Source organism: Podarcis tiliguerta, assembly GCF_965153285.1.
Source record: "Podarcis tiliguerta genome assembly, chromosome: 5".
In the NCBI taxonomy this organism is placed as follows: domain Eukaryota; kingdom Metazoa; phylum Chordata; class Lepidosauria; order Squamata; family Lacertidae; genus Podarcis; species Podarcis tiliguerta.
The window spans coordinates 54,900,086-54,924,233 of NC_139538.1; the positions used below are offsets into that span (position 1 = coordinate 54,900,086).

The 24,148-nt window shown below is 40.9% G+C and overlaps 1 protein-coding gene across 11 annotated transcripts in view; it reads right to left on the reverse strand.

Moving 5' to 3' along the window:
• Positions 1-24,148, reverse strand: part of FAM53B (family with sequence similarity 53 member B) — a 117,595-nt gene that overhangs the window by 74,249 nt on the left and 19,198 nt on the right. For 6 of the 11 annotated variants that reach the window (XR_014510968.1, XR_014510970.1, XM_083439713.1 and 3 more), the window contains 2 exons: positions 7,768-8,012; positions 5,799-5,853 (listed from right to left, as the gene is read on the reverse strand). Coding sequence is in view for 8 of the 11 variants with exons in the window: in XM_083439713.1 (XP_083295839.1) it covers positions 5,799-5,853; positions 7,768-7,854 (142 nt within the window). In the remaining 3 variants the exon portion in view is untranslated. The remainder of the gene's footprint in view (positions 1-5,798; positions 5,854-7,767; positions 8,013-24,148) is intronic. The other 5 variants (XR_014510969.1, XM_083439718.1, XM_083439717.1 and 2 more) reach the window with 1 other exon arrangement.

Sequence of the window (24,148 nt, forward strand, 5' to 3'; positions counted from 1 at the left end):
TGTAAAGGGTTCAAGGTATAACCCAGAAAAATAAATTGTAACATGTAAGGCTAAAAGCTGTGTCTGTGCTCCCCATCAGCTGTCACTACATACATATGCTGAAAATGAGGAGTGAATGAAACTTCTCTAGAACTGGCTCTATAACAATTTTATATTTTGATCCATAAACTGTTGCATGTTTGTTGAAACAGTGCCTGCCAATTCTACTGGTTTCCTAATAAAGCACGTGTCTGACCTATAAGAAGTGGGAGATGCATCCAAATTCTGCCATTACAGCAGAAAATTGTCAACTATTTGGCTTTGTGTTTTATTTTTACCATCACAGCTGGAGGCATTGCTTGGATTTAGCATCTCAGGCAGACATCAAAATCCCTTTGGCCATGTCCACTACAGATCTAGTGTATTTGAGGCAGAACTGAGATGAGATCAATGAACATTACCAGTTACATTGTCTATGAGAAAAGCAGCAGATACCACAGAAGACGGGCTTCTGTTTTGGCCCAGTTCTAATTAAAGTTAAAGGTTATTACAGTGGTATCTTGGGTTAAGAACTTAATTCGTTGTAGAGGTCCGTTCTTAACCTGTAACTGTTCTTAACCTGAGGTACCAGTTTAGCTAATGGGGCCTCCTACTGCCACTGCACCATCGGAGCACGATTTGTGTTCTCATCCTGAAGCAAAGTTCTAAACCCAAGGTACTTTTTCTGTGTTAGCGGAGTCTGTAACCTGAAGCGTCTGTAACCCGAGGTACCACTGTATATCTTTCTCTTGGGCACGTGGCTTTTGCATCTCTTTTCAACAACATGGGTTCCTGCCATGCCAGCTACTTTAAGAAACTAGTGGACACCCTCAATGCTGATTGTAAAAGCTCTGCATCTGCTTTAGGTATATTCAGAGCACACGCCAGTGTCTGGATATATACAGCGGAATATGTTCAGTGCTTCAACCCCTAGTGTATGGATAAGATGGGAGACAAAAGCTCCAAAACATTAAACCCCACAGGAGTTCAGCAAACTCTCCCACCTAGCTGTCAAACCTCAGAAATAGATGCTGCCTTTATAGGGACTGTTCCTTAAGAATTGTGCGTCGTAACTCAGAGCATCAGGTTGCCTCCATCAGGTTACCAATGCTCCTTTAGTAAAACAACAGAATAAATTCATGCAAGAAGGCCTTTTTTTTACCACTATTAATACTGAACATTCGCAATACAAAATCCTAAAGCTAGCCAAATTCCACTACTGACATGAATGGACCAACTCTGGGAAAGGCAGCTTGAGAACAGCAGCCAATATTTTCCTTTTAATCTCTAAGAGAGGAATTAGGGTGCAGCATTGCATTAAATATTTGCTTCAATTCATCCTTTGGCTACAGAACATATTTTTTTAAAGCAAAAAACCCATAGTTTCACTGCCTAAACATTATGTTGAACCAGCTTCTCTTTGTGACCCTCCCACCCACTACATTTGTATCCCTTTTGACTGGAGAAATATAATATTGGCTGTCTGGGAGGATAAAAGAAATATTCTGTTCCATAACAGCAACGATTTATTTGCACATGATTCAAGGGCTACTCAAGCAAGGCATACAAAATTGTTCTTGCTCAAGGCTGAATTTATAGCAATACGTTTTTCATCTTCTATGCTTTTTCCTGCAAAACAAAAATCAGGGACACTCTTCTCTTGGCGGTAATTATACCAATTTCAACATTTTTAAAACTCAGAGGATTCCTGCCCTTTAAGAAAAGGGGGGGAAATGATGTAGGGCACTGTGACTTGACAAATATTTGATGAAGATTGATGTTTTTTAATAGTGTATCAAGTGGTATCTGAGGCCTTTTCAGATATCTATATTAACTATTCACCAGGAAAGGCTGAAACCCTCTGCCTGTTTACTTGAGAGCAAGCTCCATTGAGCTTAGCAGCACATACAACAGAGTAAAAATGCATATGATTAAGCAGAAATTAGTTTTTTATTGTTTCCCCCTACAAAACTGGTTTTCCCTTAGCAAAACCAGTGTTGTGATGATGGAGAGACAGCAAATTAATGCGAATGAGCAATATGCATACAGATACTTTTTCTTCAAATATAACTGTGTTATGATAAATAAGTGTGTGTGTGTGTGTGTGTGTGTGAGAGAGAGAGAGAGAGAGAGAGAGAGAGAGAGAGAGAGAGAGATTGCCAATGAATGCTACTAGGAAATATACACACACATTTTCTCCAAATAAAGCTGATAAAAAGTTGTTTCCACCACTTTTTTAAGGGACATGCTTCAGTAATTGTCATCAAGCAATGCTAGTGTGAAAGTGACAGAAGGGTTGAAATAAAACAAAGCCTGAAAGGGGAAACAGCCCCTTTTCAGACAAACTGAAAGCCTAAGAAAGCTAATGATAGTACTCTAATAGAAACACAATATTAAATGAACGCCAATAACTTGGTTAGGGTTATAAAGCCTAAAAGCAACTAAAATAGCTGCAGAAAGAGGAAAGCCCAAAGCATATTATTTTTTTTATTCAAAAAATGGCAGAAAAATCTCAAATATTTCAATCAAATTCAAATGTGTGAAGTTTTCATAGATTTATCCAAAAAAAATTAATAGGGAACATGAGAACATAATAGAAATATTGGAAGATATGGCATCATCACACTTGAGATCAAAGTCCTATTTATATGTGGGGCGAATGCATGTGGGCTTAAAATGGAGAGGGGGCCCATATACAAACCCACACCCAATATCCATACAGTTCCCCGCCAGATTTTCGTGTATTCATCTTATATGTCTAAAGAAGAATTCTAAGCATGTTTGGTTGACCACACTCAAAATCCCTCCTCAGGCTTTGTGCTGAATAGTGCTAAAGAGGTTCTACAAAAATGTCTGGTTTAACTAGCCTTCTCTTTAAAGCACGTTGACATAACTGGCAGGGCCAAAAGAAAAGTTTTCCCATGACTTATAAAGCAGTAGATATAAGTCACCCTTTCCCATTTGCCTCAGTCCATGCTCTGGGCAAAGATAGCCTGGCACAGAACTTATCCTGTTATCATTCCAATGCTAGACTTGCACAACAGCTTCTCAAGGTCATTGTTGTATCTTCTATGGATGTGCCAGCTTTATCTATATCTTCCCCCCTCCCTGTCTCTGCTGAAATCCAAATAGACAATTAGTTCTCACAACATCCTGCCTATATTAGACTGGTTGGGCACAGATGAATGGTGGGAGGAACCAGCTAGGGAACCCCCAAGAGAAGAAGGCTCAAAACCTGAGGAGTGGTGGTGGGACAATGATGAGTGATCAGAGGGAGAAGACTCAGAAGAGGAGGTGTTGGAAGCTGAGGAGGTCACAAGGCTTAGTGAGCTGGGAAGGACAGTGGCAGAAAGAAGTCCAGAAGCTGAAGCAGGAGGGTGGGAGGAGAGAGGCCAAGAGGCAGAGATGAGTCAGGTTGGTAAAGAGTCATGGTGCCTTCCCCTCCTGCTGCAACAAGCTCGCCTCCTCCATTGTCTCCCAGAACCAGAAGGGACATGAAAAGGGTGGAGGAAAGATTGGCAATGCACAGATACAGTCTCTGATTGCTTGGAAAATACCCTGGATAGGAGGGAACTTTGGCAGCTGTGGGGAGGCGGAAACCTTCAGTCTCAGCAACTGTTTAAGGGGGGCAAGACCTACCTGAGATGACTTGCTGTGCTCATTAGGCCTGACACTCCTGTGCAGAACATGTTTTTGCTAATAAGGAGTTAACTCTAACTTGTATAGTGTGATTTACTGCTGGCTCGCTGCTGACACTGCCTGTTCAGACTGAGGAGACTAGAAAGCCAGCCAAGCGTGGTCTCTCTCTCTCCAGTCCCTAGATGTCCCATGTGGCAGTGTATTTCTTGACTTCCCACTGGCTCTAATCCAAATCCAAATCTGTAACGATGCATTTGTCTTGACCCTTTGAACAAGTAGGAACAAAACTATCTAATCGGAAACAGCTTGGCAGTTGGAAATTCATTGTGGCTGTCAGCACTGAACCTATCTGGGCAAGTTTCAACAATGGTTGGTTAATCTGGGCCAAGGAAGAAGGCATTGGAAGAGATGACTAACATTACAAAGCAAAACAGATAGAATGCCAATGGGATTTGCTCTTTTTCACTGGAACTCACAAAGAAAATTGCACAGGGGATGCTATGGTCAGCAAGGTAAGATTAGGTTCCCTTGGAAACAGGACACTTTAGCAAATAAAGACCACATCAGTGTAGCTTGAACAGGAAAAGTTTTATAGAAAGGTAGTCATAAACAAGCTTCTTAGACTTCTATATATTGTTCGGCTAATTGATTTGGTATTATTTGTTTCTTGTTTGATTCTTCACATAAAACGTAAATAGAATAGACTGTTTCTGTCACTTTATTTTTTTACTTTGAAGCCTGCACCTTGCATCTGAGGGAAAAGAACCATAATAATTCAAAAACACTTTGTATTTCCCCCTCACTCTCATCTCAGATGACTTTCCTGTCTGGAAGCTTGAGAAATGTCTCTCCCAATACAGTTGCTCAGCTCCCATTAATACTAATGAGGGTAAGGCCTGTGAATGGTGGGAACAGATTCTTTGTTTGTAAAGTACTAGCTTTTGTTATAGAATAGTTGGGCCTAAAGTTTTAATTGGGTCTGGAGGTCATTGCCCAGTCATATAAGAAACTAATGAACACAATGCAGTACTACATCTTTCAGAACTGCCAGCCCTCCAAGAGCATCCAGCCAAACCTCAAACATCATAAGGCTGTATAACACACACACACACACACACACGGATGGCAGCTTGTGTGCCAGTACAGTATGAACTTTTGTTGACTGTAGCACAAGAATACCAATTAAATAGTGATTGCCCAATTATTATTGCTTCTTTTTTAAATACTATACTGTGAAGTTTTAAACATTACACTACACTTAAACACTACACAGACTAGGAATGAATGTATCACTTCACTTTTATGTATTACTGTTAAAATAAGTGAGATTCAAAATAAGATAGCCTTGAAATACTCAGCAATGCAAAACCCTGGTTTGGAGCAAACAGAGAATTATACATGAATGGCAGGCAAATTTTAGTTCATACCTGTGAATAAATGGAACTCGATTATCAAGCATCACTAAACGTAAAGTTTGAATATACCAGATGTGTCATTGAGCTGATTTTTCAAGACACTAGAATGCTTTGCTTGGAATCTGGAATCCTAGTCAGTTGTCTCAATTAAGTACATCTGGTTTAGACCGGAGTGAAGATGGGTGATTTACTAACTTCTACAATATTTGAGATGAGACTGAGGTCACCTGGAGTTTTGACATGCAGGGCACACACAGAGCTCATCAGCTGAGCGCTATATTGTGTAACATAAAGCAGATCAACCGCCAAGCATATGGAATTTAAAGAAAAGCGCATGAGAAATTAGGAAATGGATTTCTCAGCTTGCAAAAAAAAACCCCAGTTTTTGCTCGTAACAAAACACTGAATCAGCTCCAAGTAGGATTGAGGGAGAACCACATAGCAAAATTTGGAGAAGTGAAAATTCTGAAAGATTAATGTGTTTCGGTTTGTGTATTGCTTTTGAAAGTGCAGATTAGTTAGATTTGCCTTTAAAAGCAAACTGAATTAAATTTCTCCAGCCAAATAATGTGTACAAAAATGCACATCCTATGGTAAAGTATGCATAAAAATGCATATATTACTGAAAATGACAGATTCCCCCATCCCTAGCTCCGAGAGCCCTGTTGCATTTCCCACCAGCATTATAACGTGCAATAAAAATTGAGAGGCTTTCTCCTTACTCACCCATAATTCCACAAGAAAAGAGAGTGGGTCCTTGACTCATCTTCTTTGGAGTGTGCTGAAAACAACCAGAAAAGCTATTCACTGAGGTTTTCAGAATTATGCTGAAATACAGGGTCATGTCCAAATGCCATTCAAGGACTGAGTAATGCCAAGAGCACAGATCAATGAAAAGGTGTAGACTGAGTCAAACGTACAAATTAAGCAAAAGGGCAGCAAGCTTAAAAAGGATGCTGTGCCTGTATTGCTCTTTTGCTCTCTGTGCCTGTATTGCTCTTTTTCTTCGTAAGTCTTCCTTCTAACATTTTTTCAAAACTGAATGGAAGGCTAAACCAAAGAATGGGGTCAGGTTACTATTTTGTGAATGTTCTAATCCAAGATCAAAGACTCAGCTGAAGTTTTGAATTGTTCTTTCAAATTTCTCTTCAGGATTAGAAAAATAAGAATGGTGGAACATGTAAACTAAACAGTGATCTCCACTACCGAAACATCTCCAGATTGCTTTCACAGAATTTCTCTTGTTCTTAATGGGGCAAAAGTTAATAATATTATTAGAAGACAAACAATTTCAGAAATTTCTCAGATATTGTTTAAAGTCTTCCTTTTAAAAGTGTTCTCCTTTGTTAATATCATCACCTCATGACTCTTCTTTAAAAAGAAGAAGAGCAGAAACAAATTGCAGTTTGGTATCCAATAACACAACATGTTAGTAATGTCCATGAAATTCAAAGTACTTGATCTCTGTTCTGCTTTTCTATTTTCCCCCCTAGCAGACCAATCTTGCTTTGCAAAAAGATAATTATTTAAGGTGGTATTCAGCAAAATATCTGCACGTCCACAAGGATTACCACTAGTGCAATGGGACACACACACCCCAGCACACCCCCTCCACTGTCCCCCAACCCCACTCTGGAGAGTTGGAGAAAATTCCAGAGTAGATTTAGGTAGCACACAGGGAGAGGAGTGCGAAGCAGTGCTCCATTACTCAAGGAGAAATCCTTGCCTCGGCCCAGTATACCTGAAGGAGCGTCTCCACCCCCATCATTCTGCCCGGACACTGAGGTCCAGCTCCGAGGGCCTTCTGGCGGTTCCCTCATTGCGAGAAGCAAAGCTACAGGGAACCAGGCAGAGGGCCTTCTCGGTAGTGGCGCCCGCCCTGTGGAATGCCCTCCCAGCAGATGTCAAAGCGATAAATAACTACCTGACATTTAGAAGACATCTTAAGGCAGCTCTGTTCAGGGAAGTTTTTAATCTGTGATATTTTACCGTATTTTTTGTTTCTATGGAAGCCGCCCAGAGTGGCTGGGGAAACCATGACTTATGGTTTGCATTATTATAAACACTGTCAGCATTTTGGAAGACACCATGATGGTATAGAAATGAAATTAACAACTGTTGTTTCCACAAGCCATAGTTTGCACCATTTCCCGGATGAAACAGGACCTGCAATTTGTTACTAATTACAAACAGAAACTTTAAATTTCCTCCCATTGAGCATGAAGGGGAGGGGAGGGGAAGCACGCAAAATGGAACTCCTGGTGGCCTGTCCTTGTAACAACAAGTAACTGTTAAGTTTGAATGCAGTCATATCATGAACATTTCTGGGAATACTGTCAAATTTAAATGTGATGCCAAGCAGGCCAGAAGAGCTTACCCATGCGACATTTCACAAACCAAGTGACTCATTTAAAGTATGTCCTCAGTACCTACACTTGCACAACTCCCACCCAGACCAAAGATCCCTTATGCACAGCTAATGTGCAGGTAACCCAACACTGTCCTTTAAAACACAAGACTCAACATATGCAGCACCAAACAGGTATGTTCTGCTTGTGCACCCATTGGCATAATTACATTGAGCTATAAGGAAAGAATCCCATTTGTTTTACCCCAAAGGAGATAGCCCTGCAATCTGAAGAATATAAACGGCTGATAGAGTAAACTAAGCTGTTGGTGTGAAATGAACTCTTACCAACTCAGCCCTGCATGATAGAGAATCAGCACCTTTGTTTTCCAGAGTTGTAGTTAAGATCATCACCATGGTAACGAAGTCATGCATTGGGGTCCATTCCAGTAGAGGTAAAGGTCAAAACCAGCCATATTAGGCACAGCCTCTGATTCAGTGCATTTTCCCAGAAGAAAGGTTTGGTAGAACCAAATCCCATCTGTTTTGCAAACTGGATGGCTTGACACAAGATGCTTCAAAGTCTTCAACCTCTGGAAAAAGAAAAAACCCCAGAAAGATAGTTTGTTACGTTGCTTTTGCAAATCATCGTATCAAATTTAAGTGACGCTCTCCTTGTTCCCAAAAAAAAAATCTGGGAAAATCTGGCCTCTTTCCACATACACAAGAGCACAACAGGATGGCCAGATACTGAAGCTATCCCTGCAAGAAGAACAGGCAAGCTCTTTCCTTCCTATGTGAACTCCATAGGTGCAGGGCGGGGGGAGATAATAATGAGTAGAGTGAGCAGATAAGGCCTACAGTTGGCTGGTGACAATCAGCTGCTAGCAAAACCAGGAAGTAGAATGTCAGTGGCAAAGGAACAAGGATGAGGAAATTCTAATTCTGTGACTCCAAACTACCCCCAAGCTGCTAATTTGATGTTGTATTTCAGATTCTCACATTTGCTACAGATTCTCAAGCAACAAGCTGGTTACGAAGGAAAGATATTCTGTTGCATAAGTAATTTTTTGCTATAGAATGCTGCTCTAAGACAATGAACGGCCACCCTCACCACAGGGGCCACAAGTAGCTCAAATAATAGGAATTTGTTGCAGGCTATGAAACGGAAAGAGGCCTACACTTCTTGTCTGCGTCTCCAAGTATAGCCTGAAAGCTACTTTCCAACTCATCAGGAACCAGAAGCAAATCTACCCCAAGGCAAAAAGAAGTGAGGATTGTATTTAGAACTATTATGTCCTACTCTGAACTTGATGTGGCATATTTGCCCACAAAGTTGGTTTTCACTGCTCTTAACACACTGAGGATGGTGGGAAAGAAAGAATGGCTTAAATATGCTCATCGTGCTGAGCCAATGTTGGTTGACTAAATGCGCACATCTGGGAATATGTTCATTGCTCCTACTTTATGTAACAAAAGGTACAGCTGCCTATGGAATTTTTAAAAACTAGCTGACTCTTGGGAACAGGATGAGCAACACACAGCTTAGTATCAGGGAGATTTCTGGTCTGTTGACTCAATGAAAGCCTTGTGCTGCTGTAGCATATTTAGAAAAATAGTTAATCTAGACCTGATGCTGTTGAAGATTTGTGTGGAATGAAGTTTCAATAAAAAGGCTGCATAAATGTTATATAATTCATAGAGTTGTTTGCCTATAGGCCAATGTTATTTACTTGAACCCCTGGGCAGCCTTCAAAACATTTCAGATAAAAGTTCAAACAAACAATGAGGCGATATTAACATGAGCTACGTGGTGGGAACCACAGGGGAGTCAGATCGCCAAGACAAGTTTTTGGTTTTTTTGCTTCTGGCAGGCCCACAGCTAGATGCATACCATGCAAAAATGAACAAACTGCAGTAAGAATCTAATTATACAATAATTTCCCAAAGTAATCCCTATAATCCTGTTCAAATATTTTGCTGCATTTTTGTCAATGCTAAAGAGGAGAGAGAGAGAAATAATGAGCCATACGACACTAAACATTTATCCCCTAATGTGCAATTAAAACCAAGTAGTTCGATGTAAGGTCAATGATTTAGAATATGCTGATAAGCATAAGAACTGACTAAGAGCCAATATTGATTCCCTAAATCAGCTTGCAAATCATATTTCTTGTTTATTTGGATTTGAGTTTCCAAGTGGATGCCATTGAAAATGCACACTTAAAGGCCAGCTGGCTAGTAAAGAAAAATTATCTACTATTGTTTTGTCAGAACTAAGTTCACCCAGAGTGCAGAACCTTGGAAGGAAGAAAATCGATACATTTTTCTGAAGATTTACAGTTGGAAAAAGGAAGTGTAATGGAGTCTGATATTATGTGTGTCATACTGGTTGTCTTCAAGTACACTTTGCTAGGAGCTTTCTCATTAATCTCTCAAGAACCTAATGACCTCCTGAGAACTATGAAAACTACAAGCAGAGAAGATGCGACAAACAAGACAAACACTCGAATCCTAAAAATATGCTTAGCCAAGGGCACAAAGGGCAGTGTTTCTGCTTTAGCTGCCCAGGATTATGTGACATGAGCAAGGTGGGCTTATTTGTTGGTCTGAGCATCTACCTGCTTTGCAGCCACCAAATATAAACAAGTTTATGCCAAGGTGGCTATATTTACGGCAACAGAGAACTCTTTAGTATAAAACATAAGCTACCCAACCAAGCTCTTACTCAGTTTCTCATTTTGCTTCTCAGATACTACTGTTGCAGTAGCGCAGACTGTTTAAACCAGTTTTAAATCTGTTTAACAACAGATTCCAGCCAAGGGAGCTGTGTGTGTACAGAAAAAGGGGCTGTGGTGTTTCATAATCCGGACTGTGAGATTGAGCTCAATGTTGGGTTGAATCTTGTTTGACATATGGAAGCTTCTAAGAATTGCACTATGAGCAAGTTTTTTATTCTGTGGGTAAAGGTAAAGGATCCCTGGATGGTTAAGTCCAGTCAAAGGCAACTATGGGGTGCGGCACTCATCTCGCTTCAGGCCAAGAGAGCTAGAATTTGTCCACAGACAGCTTTCCGGGTCATGTGGCCAGCAGGACTAAACTGCTTCTGGCACAACAGAACACCATGACAAAGCCAGAAGGCACGGAAATGCCATTTATATTCCCTATTTATCTACTTGCATTGGCGTGCTTTCAAACTGCTAGGTTGGCAGAAGCTTGAACAGAGCAATGGGAGCTCACCCTGTTGGGTGGACTCGACCCACCGACCTTCTGATCAGCAAGCTCAGGAGGCTCAGTGGCTTATTATTCTGTGGGACAAATAATAAATGGAGAAGTTGGAAACAAACCTACACAGTCCCACATAAAAGAAAGTTACAGCAAAAAATGATACCTTTCATATATTGTACGTTCCTGCCCAACACTCCCTGTGCAGCGACTGAGGGCTTGCATACAACTGGAAAACTAGTGTACTCTTGTCCCATCTAAAATTGGTCTTTTGAAAGATATCATACATATAATTTAATGCAATTTCATTTTTACTCATCTTTAGTACATGAATATATAGGTACAGGAATTTGTAAGCATTTGAATTATACAGGGCTCTATATCAGGCAGAAAACATTATCAATTAAGTGACATTTTAATGGAGCAGTACTTATAGCATTCTGCAAGATTTAGAGTGGAGAAAGGTCTCAGTATGGCAGATATTTTTCATTCTGCTTCACTAAGACCTTCTTGTGACTCCTACACAGATAAACTTTTGTTGATTTAGGACTAGGCAAGCTTTTGAGTCACACACAAAACCCCAAAGGATGAAAGTCCTGTGTCACTTGAAAATTTGCATACAGCTGTACTACCAAGTTGGTGGAGTGGTTTGAAACTGTCAAGAGCAGCTGAAGCAGGCACTGAGACCCAGGAGGGGATTAGTGCCTTCCTGCAAAACCTGTATGCCCTGGAGTGCACTTTTATTATATTTACTGGAAGCCTGCAGCAAAATAATGGCCTCGCTGAATTCAGTCTGTGAAAATCAGCCTTGCCACCCCTGAACTGCTTCTTGCTCCTTGGTAGCCCTTTAAAGCCCATGTTTTACAGCATAAAACCCCCATGGTTCAGCCTCTTCCCAGTCCTCAACCATCTGTGTGAGGTTTTAACCCCTGCCGAAATGACGGTTTTCCTTAACAGGAACTGTCCGGCAAATTACTGAGTTTGAACGTTGTGAGCTATCACACCAGCTTACTGAATCAGAACTAGAGGGTTCACCGCCACAAGCCCAATGCACTCAAGATTATCATTTTCTAGTATATAGTGGACTTACGGTAGCTAAGAAAAGGTGGAAAGACCAGTCCTAACACATACTAAACCACATCAAAGAAAGGATGCCCGAATTTCCAGTAAAAGTCTAGAAAGCCTGCCCAAAAAATCTACACTAAATTTCCAGCATGGCAATCTGATACATGTCTTCTCAGAAAAGTTAAGTCCAGCTGATCAACAGGGAAGTTCATATGAGAGAAGGTGATGCTGAATGTTTGATGCAACCAGTTTATATAAAGCTATTTTAAAAAGAGAGATCACCAGCACCTTGGGCTTATGCCACGTTGGCAGGTATGCAACCTATTCATGAAGGAAGCCAGGCCATTGGATTCTTCTACTGCAGCAACTTCCAAGCAGTCTTCAGGAATAGCCCAATGTGCAACACAAGGCTTAGTTGGAAACTGTCTTTCAAGCATTAATTATGAGATGGCCCAGATGAACGCAAGTCACTTGGAATATTAGAAGAAGAAGCCATTAACTGCACTCCAATTCAGCTTTAAAGAGGGTCATTCCACATCAAATCACCTGGTGCCATGTGCTCTCATGACTCAGATTTTCTTTAAAAAAAAAAAATGTGTGAAAATCGAAATTTTCAAAAAATTCTCCTGCGCCCAATTTTGAACCAAAAAAATCTTAAATCTTGAGGTTATCTCATAGGTATCTACACATTTTTTTTTAATGAAGAAAATCTGAGTTGTGAGAGCATAGTCAAGTATTAAAATCAGGTGATTTGGTGTGGAATGACCCAAGAGCAGGTTTTTGCAGGGAAAGCTCTGGGCAAAGGGGGAAAAAAACCCTACTCAGACACAGACCTATGCTTGGAAAGTGTGGGGCAAAAAATAAACACAGACAAGACCTGGCTGTTCACTTGCGTCAGTTTTATACTGGATTGACTTTTTCCTCTGTCAACAATTTTATTTTGAAGATCAGGTACAGCTTCACTGCTAGGTCATGGGTCTTTCACATACATCTTCAAATATTTAACATTTGGATATGTCAGTTCTAAACACCTGGTGGCCAGGATCTTCTGCAGCTAGCCAGAGGCAATGAGAAAGTGACGTCTCTGAAGCCTCTCTCTAGCTCTCATATCTGCAGGCTAAAGCCACTAAGTTAGTGACCCCAAAGAGTCCTGAACTTTGACATCAGACCAATATGCTTAGATGTTTCATTTGTGAACTTACAAAAGCAGAAGCATGCCCAAACTGGAGTGAGCAGACTAGTGACCTCTCCCATGACATCTTATCACCAAGTGAAAAGTCCCGAGTCATTCACTTCTGAGCATTCAACTTGCCAGCCAGAGGATCCCGGTCGCGTCATGCAAGCTTGTCCCTTGACATCAAAACTGTCAGCCAGCAATGCGGAAATAGGGTCCGTGAAAATATCACTACTCCATATCACCTATCACTTGTTAGCGCTCCAGCAGAACAGTAAGAGAATCATGTATCAATTGCAAGTAACGCAACCTAAAGGGAGACCTGGCAAGTGACTGTGAGCAAGTTGACCTGATGGACAGATACTGCCAATCCTGGGTTATGATGGGGATAGAGGGAGAAATGAGAGGAAATGTGGCACTCTTTCCAGTGCATAAGGAAGCGGAGGTTCTTCTCTTTTTTCTGACTTAAAAATACTGACGGCCACAGCACAGCCCTTCTCATGCCATGACACCATTTCTGATTTGCCCCTCGGGTGGTCACATAATATCCCAGGTAAAAGGGAGCAGCTTTATTAACTCTCCAAGTTGTTCTACCAGTTGATGAAAAAACAGCAGAACCTGAATTGAAAACTGTTTAATTAAAATTAAAATTAAATAGCACTTACAATTAACTAAGGCTACCACCTAGGTCGGCCATTTTCTGCACATTGAGATGTCTTCAGCAGCACTTGGGTGTGTCCAGTGGCTGGCTTGCACCAGGACTTTGAGAAGCAATTGCATTCTGAAAAGGGTGGAGACCTATTTTCTTACAACGGTAGGACTGTAAGTACTTTGCGGAGTTCTCCTTACATTGTTAATCATTAATGAAATAAACGTATGAGGAATAAACTTTACTATAGGTATTGAGATTAAAAATCATGAGTAGTTCAAGACTCAAATCATACTTAGTGGGGCACAGGGAGGAGTTTGCTATGGATGGCTTCAACCCTTTGGCTTTTCTGTGTTTCCAAACAAAAGATAAACGGGCAAATGCTGCCTTCTTCACTTCCTCTCCTTTCAACTATAACTCATATCCCATGGCATTCATTGGTCATGCAATGCTCAACCCAAAACCATAGTTAAGCAAATTAGTCTTTGCATGAATTATGGGCACACAGCTCAAGCCCTCCCACTTTGCTCCCCGCTTCCTCCAGCAGGTGAAACAAATAATGAAGTGGCTGGTCTAGGTTTAGGTCCACACCAGTGTTCACAGTTGTTGTTTTGTCTCCAAAGAAGCCAAGGTTCATGGATCTTGGGTTTGTTCGGGCTATAATTTGCTGAACCTTGCTTTGTCTTAGCATTGTGACCATGCACAGTCCTTGAATCCTATCAATTCCAAATGCACATTTGCTGCAGGTTGCCAATTACAGATTCACTGGGTATGACGCAACGGAAGTTAAGCAAAGTGGCCACATACTGGGTCACAACTGGTCCCTTGAGTGCAATATTGTATGCTCTTTATGAAAGCACCACATCAAGATCTCAGGCAGGGAACATCTCTCTGTGTTGCTACCTAAAATGAAAAAGGGTTTGAATTCTTTGCCTCCATGGAAGTTTTAAGATGGTCTTCTGTATGTAAAACATGTGTTCTAGCACAGAGATATGACCTCTTCCAGAGTACTTTTGAATACCATTTTTTTTCCAGTGGGAGAAATTAAAGCTTAAAGGGGAGATAAACGTGTTCAGAGTTGAATGAATCATTTTCCTCCTTTAAAAAAAATGAACCATTTGATCTACCTACAGCAGTTCATTAAACTGCACTGAACTAGCATGGAAATAAGTAGCGTGGTGCCAAGACTATTCTCCTCTGGAATACTGAGCAGCAGTCAAGCTGTTAAGTCAGAGTTACCTAGACTCAAGACATGATTTCTCCACAGATAATTATATTTTCCCTAAGGTAATGATTAATGCTTTTGCAAGTAACTCAAGAGACTTTACAACAATGATTTTGCAAGTACAGGCAAAATACTTCTTCTTGAAAAGGACATCCTGTTGCGATGAGCATGCCCTCAAAGACAAATCTATGTAACCAAGTGGAAAGAGTATAATAAAAGGAACGATATGATTTGTTTTTAAAAGCTTAAGCTGGAATTCTATTGAATGTGTCTTCATTTTACCTTCTCAAGAAAAGGATATTGCATATCTGACTGTTGAGTTTTTTAACTATGTGATTAAGAGGATTCAAACTCATTTTCTCTGAAAATAATATAAATCAAAATGCTGAGGCCCTGATCAGTCACTTAATAGTGGCAGCCAGGCCGACATAACACAGTTTTGGAGATAGATGAAGGGGGTCACAAGGGACTATGGGCATAGAAAAATCTGTAGTATTCCACTGAGAACGAGACGTTGACACATAAACTGAGAATGGCCAAGAGGATTAAAAAGATGGACAAATTTATTTTGGAATGTTTTGATTTCATTACATGGGTTAATAAAAAGGAAAATGGCAGAGCATTACCATGTCAGCAGTGGTCAAAACTCCCATTGTTCTAGGCGCAGTTTGCAAAAGGGAATTTCATTAGTGCGAGCAGTTTCTGAGCTCTGGGTGCAGTACTGTGCCTAAGATTTCAGATTAAAACTGCAGAGTGGAAGGAAAGGAGGACCTTTTTCTGCCTTCCCACTTCCAGCTAGTCTCTGAAGACAGGAGAAGAGACCCTCTTAAGAATATTAAGGATGTGGGCAGGGGAAGGACTAGACCATGTGAAAAATAAACATAATATTTTAGCTGCAGTTCATTCATTTTCAGCTTTCTATTCTTGTTATAAAAAGTGTGCCTAGACATTCCATTGTTGCACCCATAACCTAGGTTTAGGGTGCCATGTAGCTCCTAGCTTTCATATCTCAGTTTCTAACACTGTGCCAGCCTAGAACTCTTAATTGTTCACTCACACTGAAACAGGACCAATACATTTGGACAAGTCAGAAATACTTAAAAAGAATTAAGAAATAAAATCTGTGGATTATTAATGGGAAGCATTTTAAACTAACAATGCATTTAATTGTCTATGAAATGCTGTATTAGTTTTGTAATGCTTATGTGTATTTTTATAATTAAGAAATTAAGGAAACTTAAATAAATAATATAAAATAAAGAGGATTCAAAGGCTTTGCTTCCCTAAGTGATTTGAGATCTCCTTTCAGAAGTTAATATTTTCCAATGCATGCAACATTCCTGAGGCTTGATATGACCAGAGCCCAACATGATGCCAAGTTGTTCCCTAAACGCAACAAAGCAATTTCTCTAGAAACAGATAATTTTATTCAAGATGGTAAAAGGGCACTGCTCTGTTTTGAAGAACCTATTCATACATTCTTTGGCTGCATGAATGTGTACATGCAAATATGGATTTACAGAACAGTAGCTGCTTTGTTAATTGAATGTATAGGCTTCAGTTTAAAGCCACAAAGTATGTTTTCAAAACCTACCTACTAACCCTCGAGAACTCATGGGCTGTTTGAGCCATGACTCCTCACCATTTGCAGACAGGTGCTTAATAACGGCATCCATCATTCGTACTTCACACATTTGCTGTGAAAAACACAGGTGTAACACCAGCATATCATAGAAGTCATGCTTTAACATTAAAGAAATAAAATAAATGCAGTTTGCTGCATTCACAGATTGATTTCTCAGAGCTTTGCTTCCAGGGTATGATTTGTAATCCAAGGCCTGAGATAGAAGGGAGCTGTAACATGTCCTAAAGCTCACCCTTATGCAAACTCTCATGTTTATTCTTCCCACCAGCAAGAGTATCATAGAGATGGCTATCACAAGCACTGGAAGGAATAGCCATAAACTGTGCTCGATACATGGAAATGGAAAACTTTGTTAGCAAATAATTGTTTTTCCATATTCATGAAAAATCCCACACTGAGTCTTTAGGAAGTTGTAATAGAGAGTACCAGGGTTATAACAGACCTGCTCCCTGGAACAATATCTCTCACAACAGAATGTTGCTATGCACTTCCATGGTTCATAAGGCAGAGCAATGACAATTTCTTTTCACTAAGTGTCTCTAAAATCACACTCTAGCATTCACACACTCACACACACACACACACAGTAATTTCCATGGATAGCAGCAGCCACTTTTATCTCCTATGCTATCACAGTAAGAGGCGAGTCCCTTTCTATAGGCACATACAACTATTTAGTAACATGGAAGTGATCCCACATCAATTCAGCTGCGTATTTTATCAGAAATAAAGCAGAACAATTAAATGAACCCAATATGAATTGTGATTCAACGCAAACTGGAGTGTCTGAATGCATCTTTAAAAAGCAAATACATTTTTATCCTTGAACTACATTAGTTTCATTAATTAAATGGAGTCAAATGATACAACAGTTTCCTAAAGCAGACCTCACTCTTTGATTGTTGGTAAAGGGACGCCATCTTATACGATCAGCATCAGGATGGTCTACATAGCATCCTTGAATTGTCCAAGTGCTTTCAAATAAGTCATTCATTCTCACGGTCTTGTACTGCACAATACTACTTGTGAAAATAAGGGTGGAGGGAATGGAGTCCTGGAAAGGTGAGGGTACCACAACAGCTACTGCACTGCAAGCTGATTCTGCTCTTATTGCATCTACTGCAGACTGTCAGGATAGCATAAACTAATAAGCTCCTTTCTAAAAATCCAAATGGTCTCTCTACCTGTGTGTGAATAGGCAGATACTGAAATTAAGAGCAGCACTCCAATGCACAACAGGTATCTGGCAGGACCCTGAGAGATGAGCAAGTTGCCTGCCTTCTAACTCAAATGGCTGCTTTTTCAAGGACACTTCTCCAGGCTAAATTAATCTTTTGGCAGCTAGCACTAAGTAGGCTGCTAAAGAAGCAATATTTCCCCTCCACTCGGGCACAGAGGTCATCAATTTCAGTCCTCCAACACTACAAATAAAGATATGAGGAAACGGAAGAAGGGGGAAAATAACAAATCTAGTAACCAAGGAAAGAAAGCAATAACCGTCAACTATACCATTGGGTGAGGCGGTTAGGGAATTATACACACTGCCTTCTGGAATGGATAGGTTTCAGATCAATGAATATGGTTGAAAACTGATTTCTTCTTCTTCTTCTTCCTCTTGTAATGCATTCAGTCTGAGAAGTACTAGTTCTATGAACACAGGGCTCTCCAAGTCACTAAGGTAGTGAAGGTTTAGGGAGACTTCTTCAAGACTCTAGATTGCAATAATGATCCGTTCTAATAGCTCTGTAGTAAAACAAGTCCTGACTGGCCAGTCATGAGATATTTATACTCACTAGCACAGAGCAGCTGCTTTTTCTGCTGTTCCTCAGACTTGCAGAGTAGCAGAGAAGACTCCCAACTTCCTCTGGATTTTATTACGTGGATGAGAGTGACACATTGCTCGTGGGCTTTTGCTCATGATCAGTTTTCAGCACAATAGAGTACTTTCGTTACCCAGCTGTTGTGTATATTTCACTACCCTTAGTGATGCAACACTCCTTATCTATGCCTGCATTTTTTAATATATCACTGGCTGTGTACTCCAGTGCTTGAGCACATGTACAATCCGTTCTTTAAAAGTAGCAAAAACTTGCAGAGCTCTTCCCAATCATCCCAATCTTTTCCATGCCTTTGATTTTGTTTCTTCTCTCTCTTCTTTGGAGACCCTTTGCCCCATTTTGGGATGCATGTCTAATTACTTTACAAAAAAGCGGGAGGGCACACATTAACAAGTCTCAGGACCCGTGTGTGTGTGTGTGTGTGTGTGTGTGTGTGTGTAAGTGCACACACAGAATAAATACACTTTACCAAGGCCCTAACCTGGGCTACGCAAGTCCATTAGTTTGAGGGGGATACTGAGGCTAAAGTTGCAATCCTGAATACTGTACACTTTCCGGGGGTATATCATTTAAGTCTACAAGAATAGCTTCTCAGTAGATATGTCTAGGATTACAACCTAAATTGTACATTATGCCTCAGGGTTTTTATGTAAAATTACTTCCTTTTTATTTACATATCTATAGATCTCCTGTTGTGAAATTTCCCAAAGCCAATCAGAGAGAGCGTTAAAACAGAGCAAGCAACATTCTGAACAGCGAGCTAGAAGAGGCCTCCTTTGAAAAGAATGAAACACATGTAGAACTCTAGGGCTTGTCTTCTGAAAGACAGAACCTCGCCGACAAATCCCAGGAAGACAGGAAAGCTGAGAAGGTCTGGCTGCTGAAGGAAGCAGGTTCCTGCTAATGTAAGATACACAGGCTCCAGAACATGTGAGCAAATCTATTCAATATCCAGCCTTCAGAGTGTATAGAATAATTGTCACTGGAAACCAAGGGCAGGAACAGTATCCAAAGAGTATTCATTTGTCAGTGCATACTTGTATACTGTAACTAATATGCATGAATATTATATTGTCACATATGCCTATAAATACAAAGCCTGGGAGAGCCAGTGTAGTGTAGCAAAACACTAGGAACAGAGGGGTGCAGATTTATATCTACTCTCAGCCATGACACTCATTAGTCCAGTTATTACCTCAGAGCTTAACCTGTCTATCAAGGATGGTTAGAAGGACAGAGTGCTTCTAACTATGTAGAATGGATGGGGGTAGAGAGCAGAGTTTAAATATAATCAATCAGTCAGACAGAAATGAAGGGGGTGCATGGGTCCTGTTCTACAGAAGATGGTTCTCTATTTGATATGTCTTCTATCTGGAGAACCGTCTGGACCATGTTTGGTTTGTTAAATAAAAAGAACCCTAAGAAAAGAGTGCAGGGGCCAGGATATTGCCCACCATCAGTTAGAACCTGGATTGGAAAGGCACAGAAATCACCAGTTCGGTCTTCATGGACTATGGTGAGATACCCTATATTTCTATTTCAATTATAGCAATTTCTAAATTGGCATCTAAATGTATAAAAGAGCAGATGCAGATTGTATGCAACGGTGTGCCATCTTTTTTAGTGATAACATTTCATCTTTTTCAGTCAAGTGGGGCCTTCCTGCAGAAATGTGAGAGCTAAAAAAGGGATCAAAAACAAGTCCTCCATTATTATTTTTCAAAACAGAGATGATACTAGGGGCGCGGGGGGGGGGGTGCAGGCAGAGAATAAATGTCTGGACCTTACAAGACAACCCATACTGCAGCAAGGACATTCTCCTGAAGTACAATTTATTTCCCTCCCACCCCTCTCCCTCCCAACTTAGGCTCCAATCTTAGTGACATTTGAACTACTTCTGCTAGATCAACACCAGCAACTATAAAGAGAGACTGTGACATTCTATGCAAGCAAGGAAGTAAGACCCTGGTGTTATTTCATGGGCCTTCTTGGCCTGAAACTTTGGCGGATGCTCCTGCTATGCTACGGACCAATATATATTGAAACCCAAGGAGGCTCCTTCTATTCCCTTCCAGCCATGGTATTCAAGAGTCCACCCAGATTTTGCCATCATATTTTCTCTTCTACAACAATAAGCACCATCACTATAGGTTGGAGCCTGCTTGAGTGCACTGGGAAGCTATTACTGAGTGATGGAGAGTGTGCAGAATTGGTCCTTTATCCCAGAATATCCAGCAGCAGGCTCAGTCACTGCCTTACATGGAATTCTTGGATATTGCCAGGGTTGGCTTTCCTTGCCTATCTATCTCTTTACGTTCCTTTTTGAACAGGAGCAGCTCACTGAAGTTTGGCCCATGTGCTAGAAAGCACTAATTGTGCCTCTTGCTATGTTGTTTCAAGTATGTGTGACAAGAGAAAAGCATTGCCACATACAACAACAGAGTTAAATTATGACCTCCTACTCACCCGGTAGATTAAAAAAAGGGGGGGAGTCAGGAATCAGCCATCATTATGGAGGGAATCTGAATAGCGCTAGGGAGTGTGTGTGCAAGGAGAGATAAAAGGTAAAATGAAAGTTATAAATAGCAAGCAGCATTCTGCCTTCTCTGAGTAATTGCACCCACACATTTACAGAAGGCACAAAATATCTCTGGAGTTCTGATTAGCTGGCTATGGAAAGAGACTTTGGCAAGAGCAGAGGTATTAAGGACTGCTGTTAAAACTGGTTCTCGGTCAGACCAATCCAGGCATTTCAAAATTATTGTTGTAAATAAGGACAACTTTATTAATACTGATGACTAAATAAATTAAAGTTATTACCAGCCCTATGTGATTATTTATTCTCATACGGCAGCCATGGAAATATGTACCTTCTACAGTGGGCACATGACAATCAAGTCGTTTTGTCAAAACATGATGGAAGTGGCACAGACATCCTAGGATTAGCCTGAATTTACACTTTACTTGTTCCCACTTATGGCCACAGTGAACCATGTATTCATTACAATCCAGTACAAAGTTGAAAAGGGTAACTGTATCCCAACACTAAAAATCTGAATACTGCAATGCGGCACTTAAAGTTGCCTCGCATTTCTTTTGTTACCAGAGAATGTGTGAATGGTGAGTGCAGGACACTGTGAAAACTGTACAGCCCACATGTGTTTCAGTGTACAGTGGTACCTCTACTTACGAACGCGATCCGTTGCAGGGTGCCGTTCGCACCCTGAAATGTCCATAAGTAGAGCGTTGCTACTGCGCGTGCGTGAAGCACACAAATCGCTTCTGCACGTACACGCACAGCAAACCCGGAAGTAAACACTTCCGGGTTTGCCATGTTCATAACCTGAGAAGCCGCAACGTGAAGCAAACGTAACACAAGGTATGACTGTACACCCATTTTGGCTCTGACATGTGGAAACAAGCAGCTGCAGGCATGTCTCAAGTTATGACAGCCTCTATGCCAAACAGTATCACATTCAAGATGAGAAGAAACACACCATATATAATAACACTTACAGGGCAAAATTACGCTTGTTTAACTTGGGACAGTTTCAATGGGACTTACTTCCTTGTAAGTGTATTTAGGACTGCAGCCTTAGTCATGCTTCAGTTCATTTGAATTTCAACCCATAATTGATCAATGGAAGCCAAATTACTGTGGGTTGTACCCAGTGAAGTCATCCCGTTAGATCAATGGCTTCTGCCTGCATATAATGGGGCTTCCTCTCCCTTTCCCCCCACCCCACTCCTCTTCCAAATCTGTTCTGGGGATTGTCCCCAAATATCCAGATCAGATGGAGGGTGCATAGGAAGAAGACCTTGAGTTACAGTAATAGCATAACTTGGTTGGATACAACCCTGTACAGTATTTCCTCTGCACACAGACTGGGGTTTTGCTGGGAGTGGGCCCTGAATCTGCTATTTTAGTGTTTTTGGCTACGTAGTTCATCTGGAGGAAACTGATTTGGAGGGTGGGCCTTAGTAATTGGCAGGATATTAATTTGAGGGAAAAGATTACTTTATCTGGATTTGACTGTGGGTAAGGAATGGGAAGTGGGATGCGGGTGGTGCTGTGGGTAAAACCTCAGAGCCTAGGACTTGCCGATCGTATGGTCGGCGGTTCGAATCCCCGCGGCGGGGTGAGCTCCCGTCTTTCGGTCCCAGCTCCTGCCCACCTAGCAGTTCGAAAGCAACCTTAAGTGCAAGTAGATAAATAGGTACCGCTTTATAGCAGGAAGGTAAACGGCGTTTCTGTGTGCTGTGCTGGTGCCGGCTCGCCAGAGCAGCTTCGTCACGCTGGCCACGTGACCCGGAAGTGTCTCCGGACAGCGCTGGCCCCCGGCCTCTTAAGTGAGATGGGCGCATAACCCTAGAGTCGGACATGACTGGCCCGTACGGGCAGGGGTACCTTTACCTTTTTAAGGAATGGGAACTGAACTGTTTCGGAGCAGGAACTGTTGGGAAATTAATTGAGGTAAATAAATCGGGGTGGAAACTGAATTGGGGTGCAAGTTGGGTGCAAAAGGGTTTATCCAGGGTGATTTGAATAGGAAATTAGTCTTTATTTGTCCCTGTACATATAAATTAACATTTGCACATTGTATGCAAATGTGTCTCTGTAGGACCTCTGCTGCAAACCTTTTAAATACAAACAATCTCCCTGAACACAGACACCTCTCAAAAAACTGTCAAAGGCAGTGTATTATTATTATTATTATTATTATTAAAAAAGAACAAACTTGCTCCTTACTGCATGCATCCAGTAAATATCACTGTTTCAGTCTTTGCTTACAAAGTGACTAGGTATCACCAAAGCGTTTTCAACATGTCGGAGAAAATAAATGCTTAACCTGGTACCTGATACAAATGTCTCCTAATAAGGAGGTGCCAAACAGCTGCAAGTTGTCTTAATTGGCACAAATCTGGCAGATTGAATAGCAAGTGTGTGTTGCCCTGCAGCATTTACAATTTCTTACTTTCCTCAGATTCATTAAATACATTACAGTCTGTTCCCTGAAGATGGCCCCTACGTGCGCTGGCTGCAAAGGAATCAGTGCCGACATTTCTAGCTGAGGTATGAATATGGAGGAGGGAGGGAATGCTCCCTTCCCATCCTACATACTTTTTCTTGGAGCAAAGAGGGAACCATCTGTATCCACTCTCTTCAGTTAAGGAAACCTTGCAGCAGAGTTCTTGTGAGGCTTCTTTTCAGCCATTGCTAACAGAGCTCTGTGTACTTTTCATATATATATCTCGGAATTATAAACCAGAGCAACTCAGACTCCTATTTTGCATAATTTATTCCCGCTAATGGCGAAAAGGAGCAAAGAAATGTCAAAATTTTCTTTAATAGTCATAAGGGTTAGAAACGTTTTCTTTAAATAAATAAAAATAACACAAACGTTTTCAGGATCACGAATTCTGTAATCAAAATAAAAGTATGCATCTTTGCACACTTTCTTGGAATTGTAACTTGCACATCTAAACAGACAAAGGAAGGATATTGGAGATAGTGATAAATTGTAACCTTTGAAGTAAGGGGGGTATCTCAGGCCTAGTAGCCTATCTACCTGGCCCTCAGGACTCTCTCTATGCCACACACCCTCCCTGAGTGCCTTTGCCTCACGAGAATGTGTCCTTGAACTGAGATAGTCCTTCTTGCTTACATTGATGAAAATAACAAAATATCAAATAACATGGTACAAGCAGAATTCAAGAGAGACCAAATGCCCAGCACAGGAAAAAGTTCCCATTGATGATGTAAAGTCTGTAAAGTGAAGACAAAGGGTTCAAACAAACAAGCTGCTTCAGGAACATTACAGTGTGGACAGTCCTTATAAAAACATACTTCCTGGAAATTAATTTGATAATTGATTTGCTCTTCTTATCACAATGACAAATCACATTT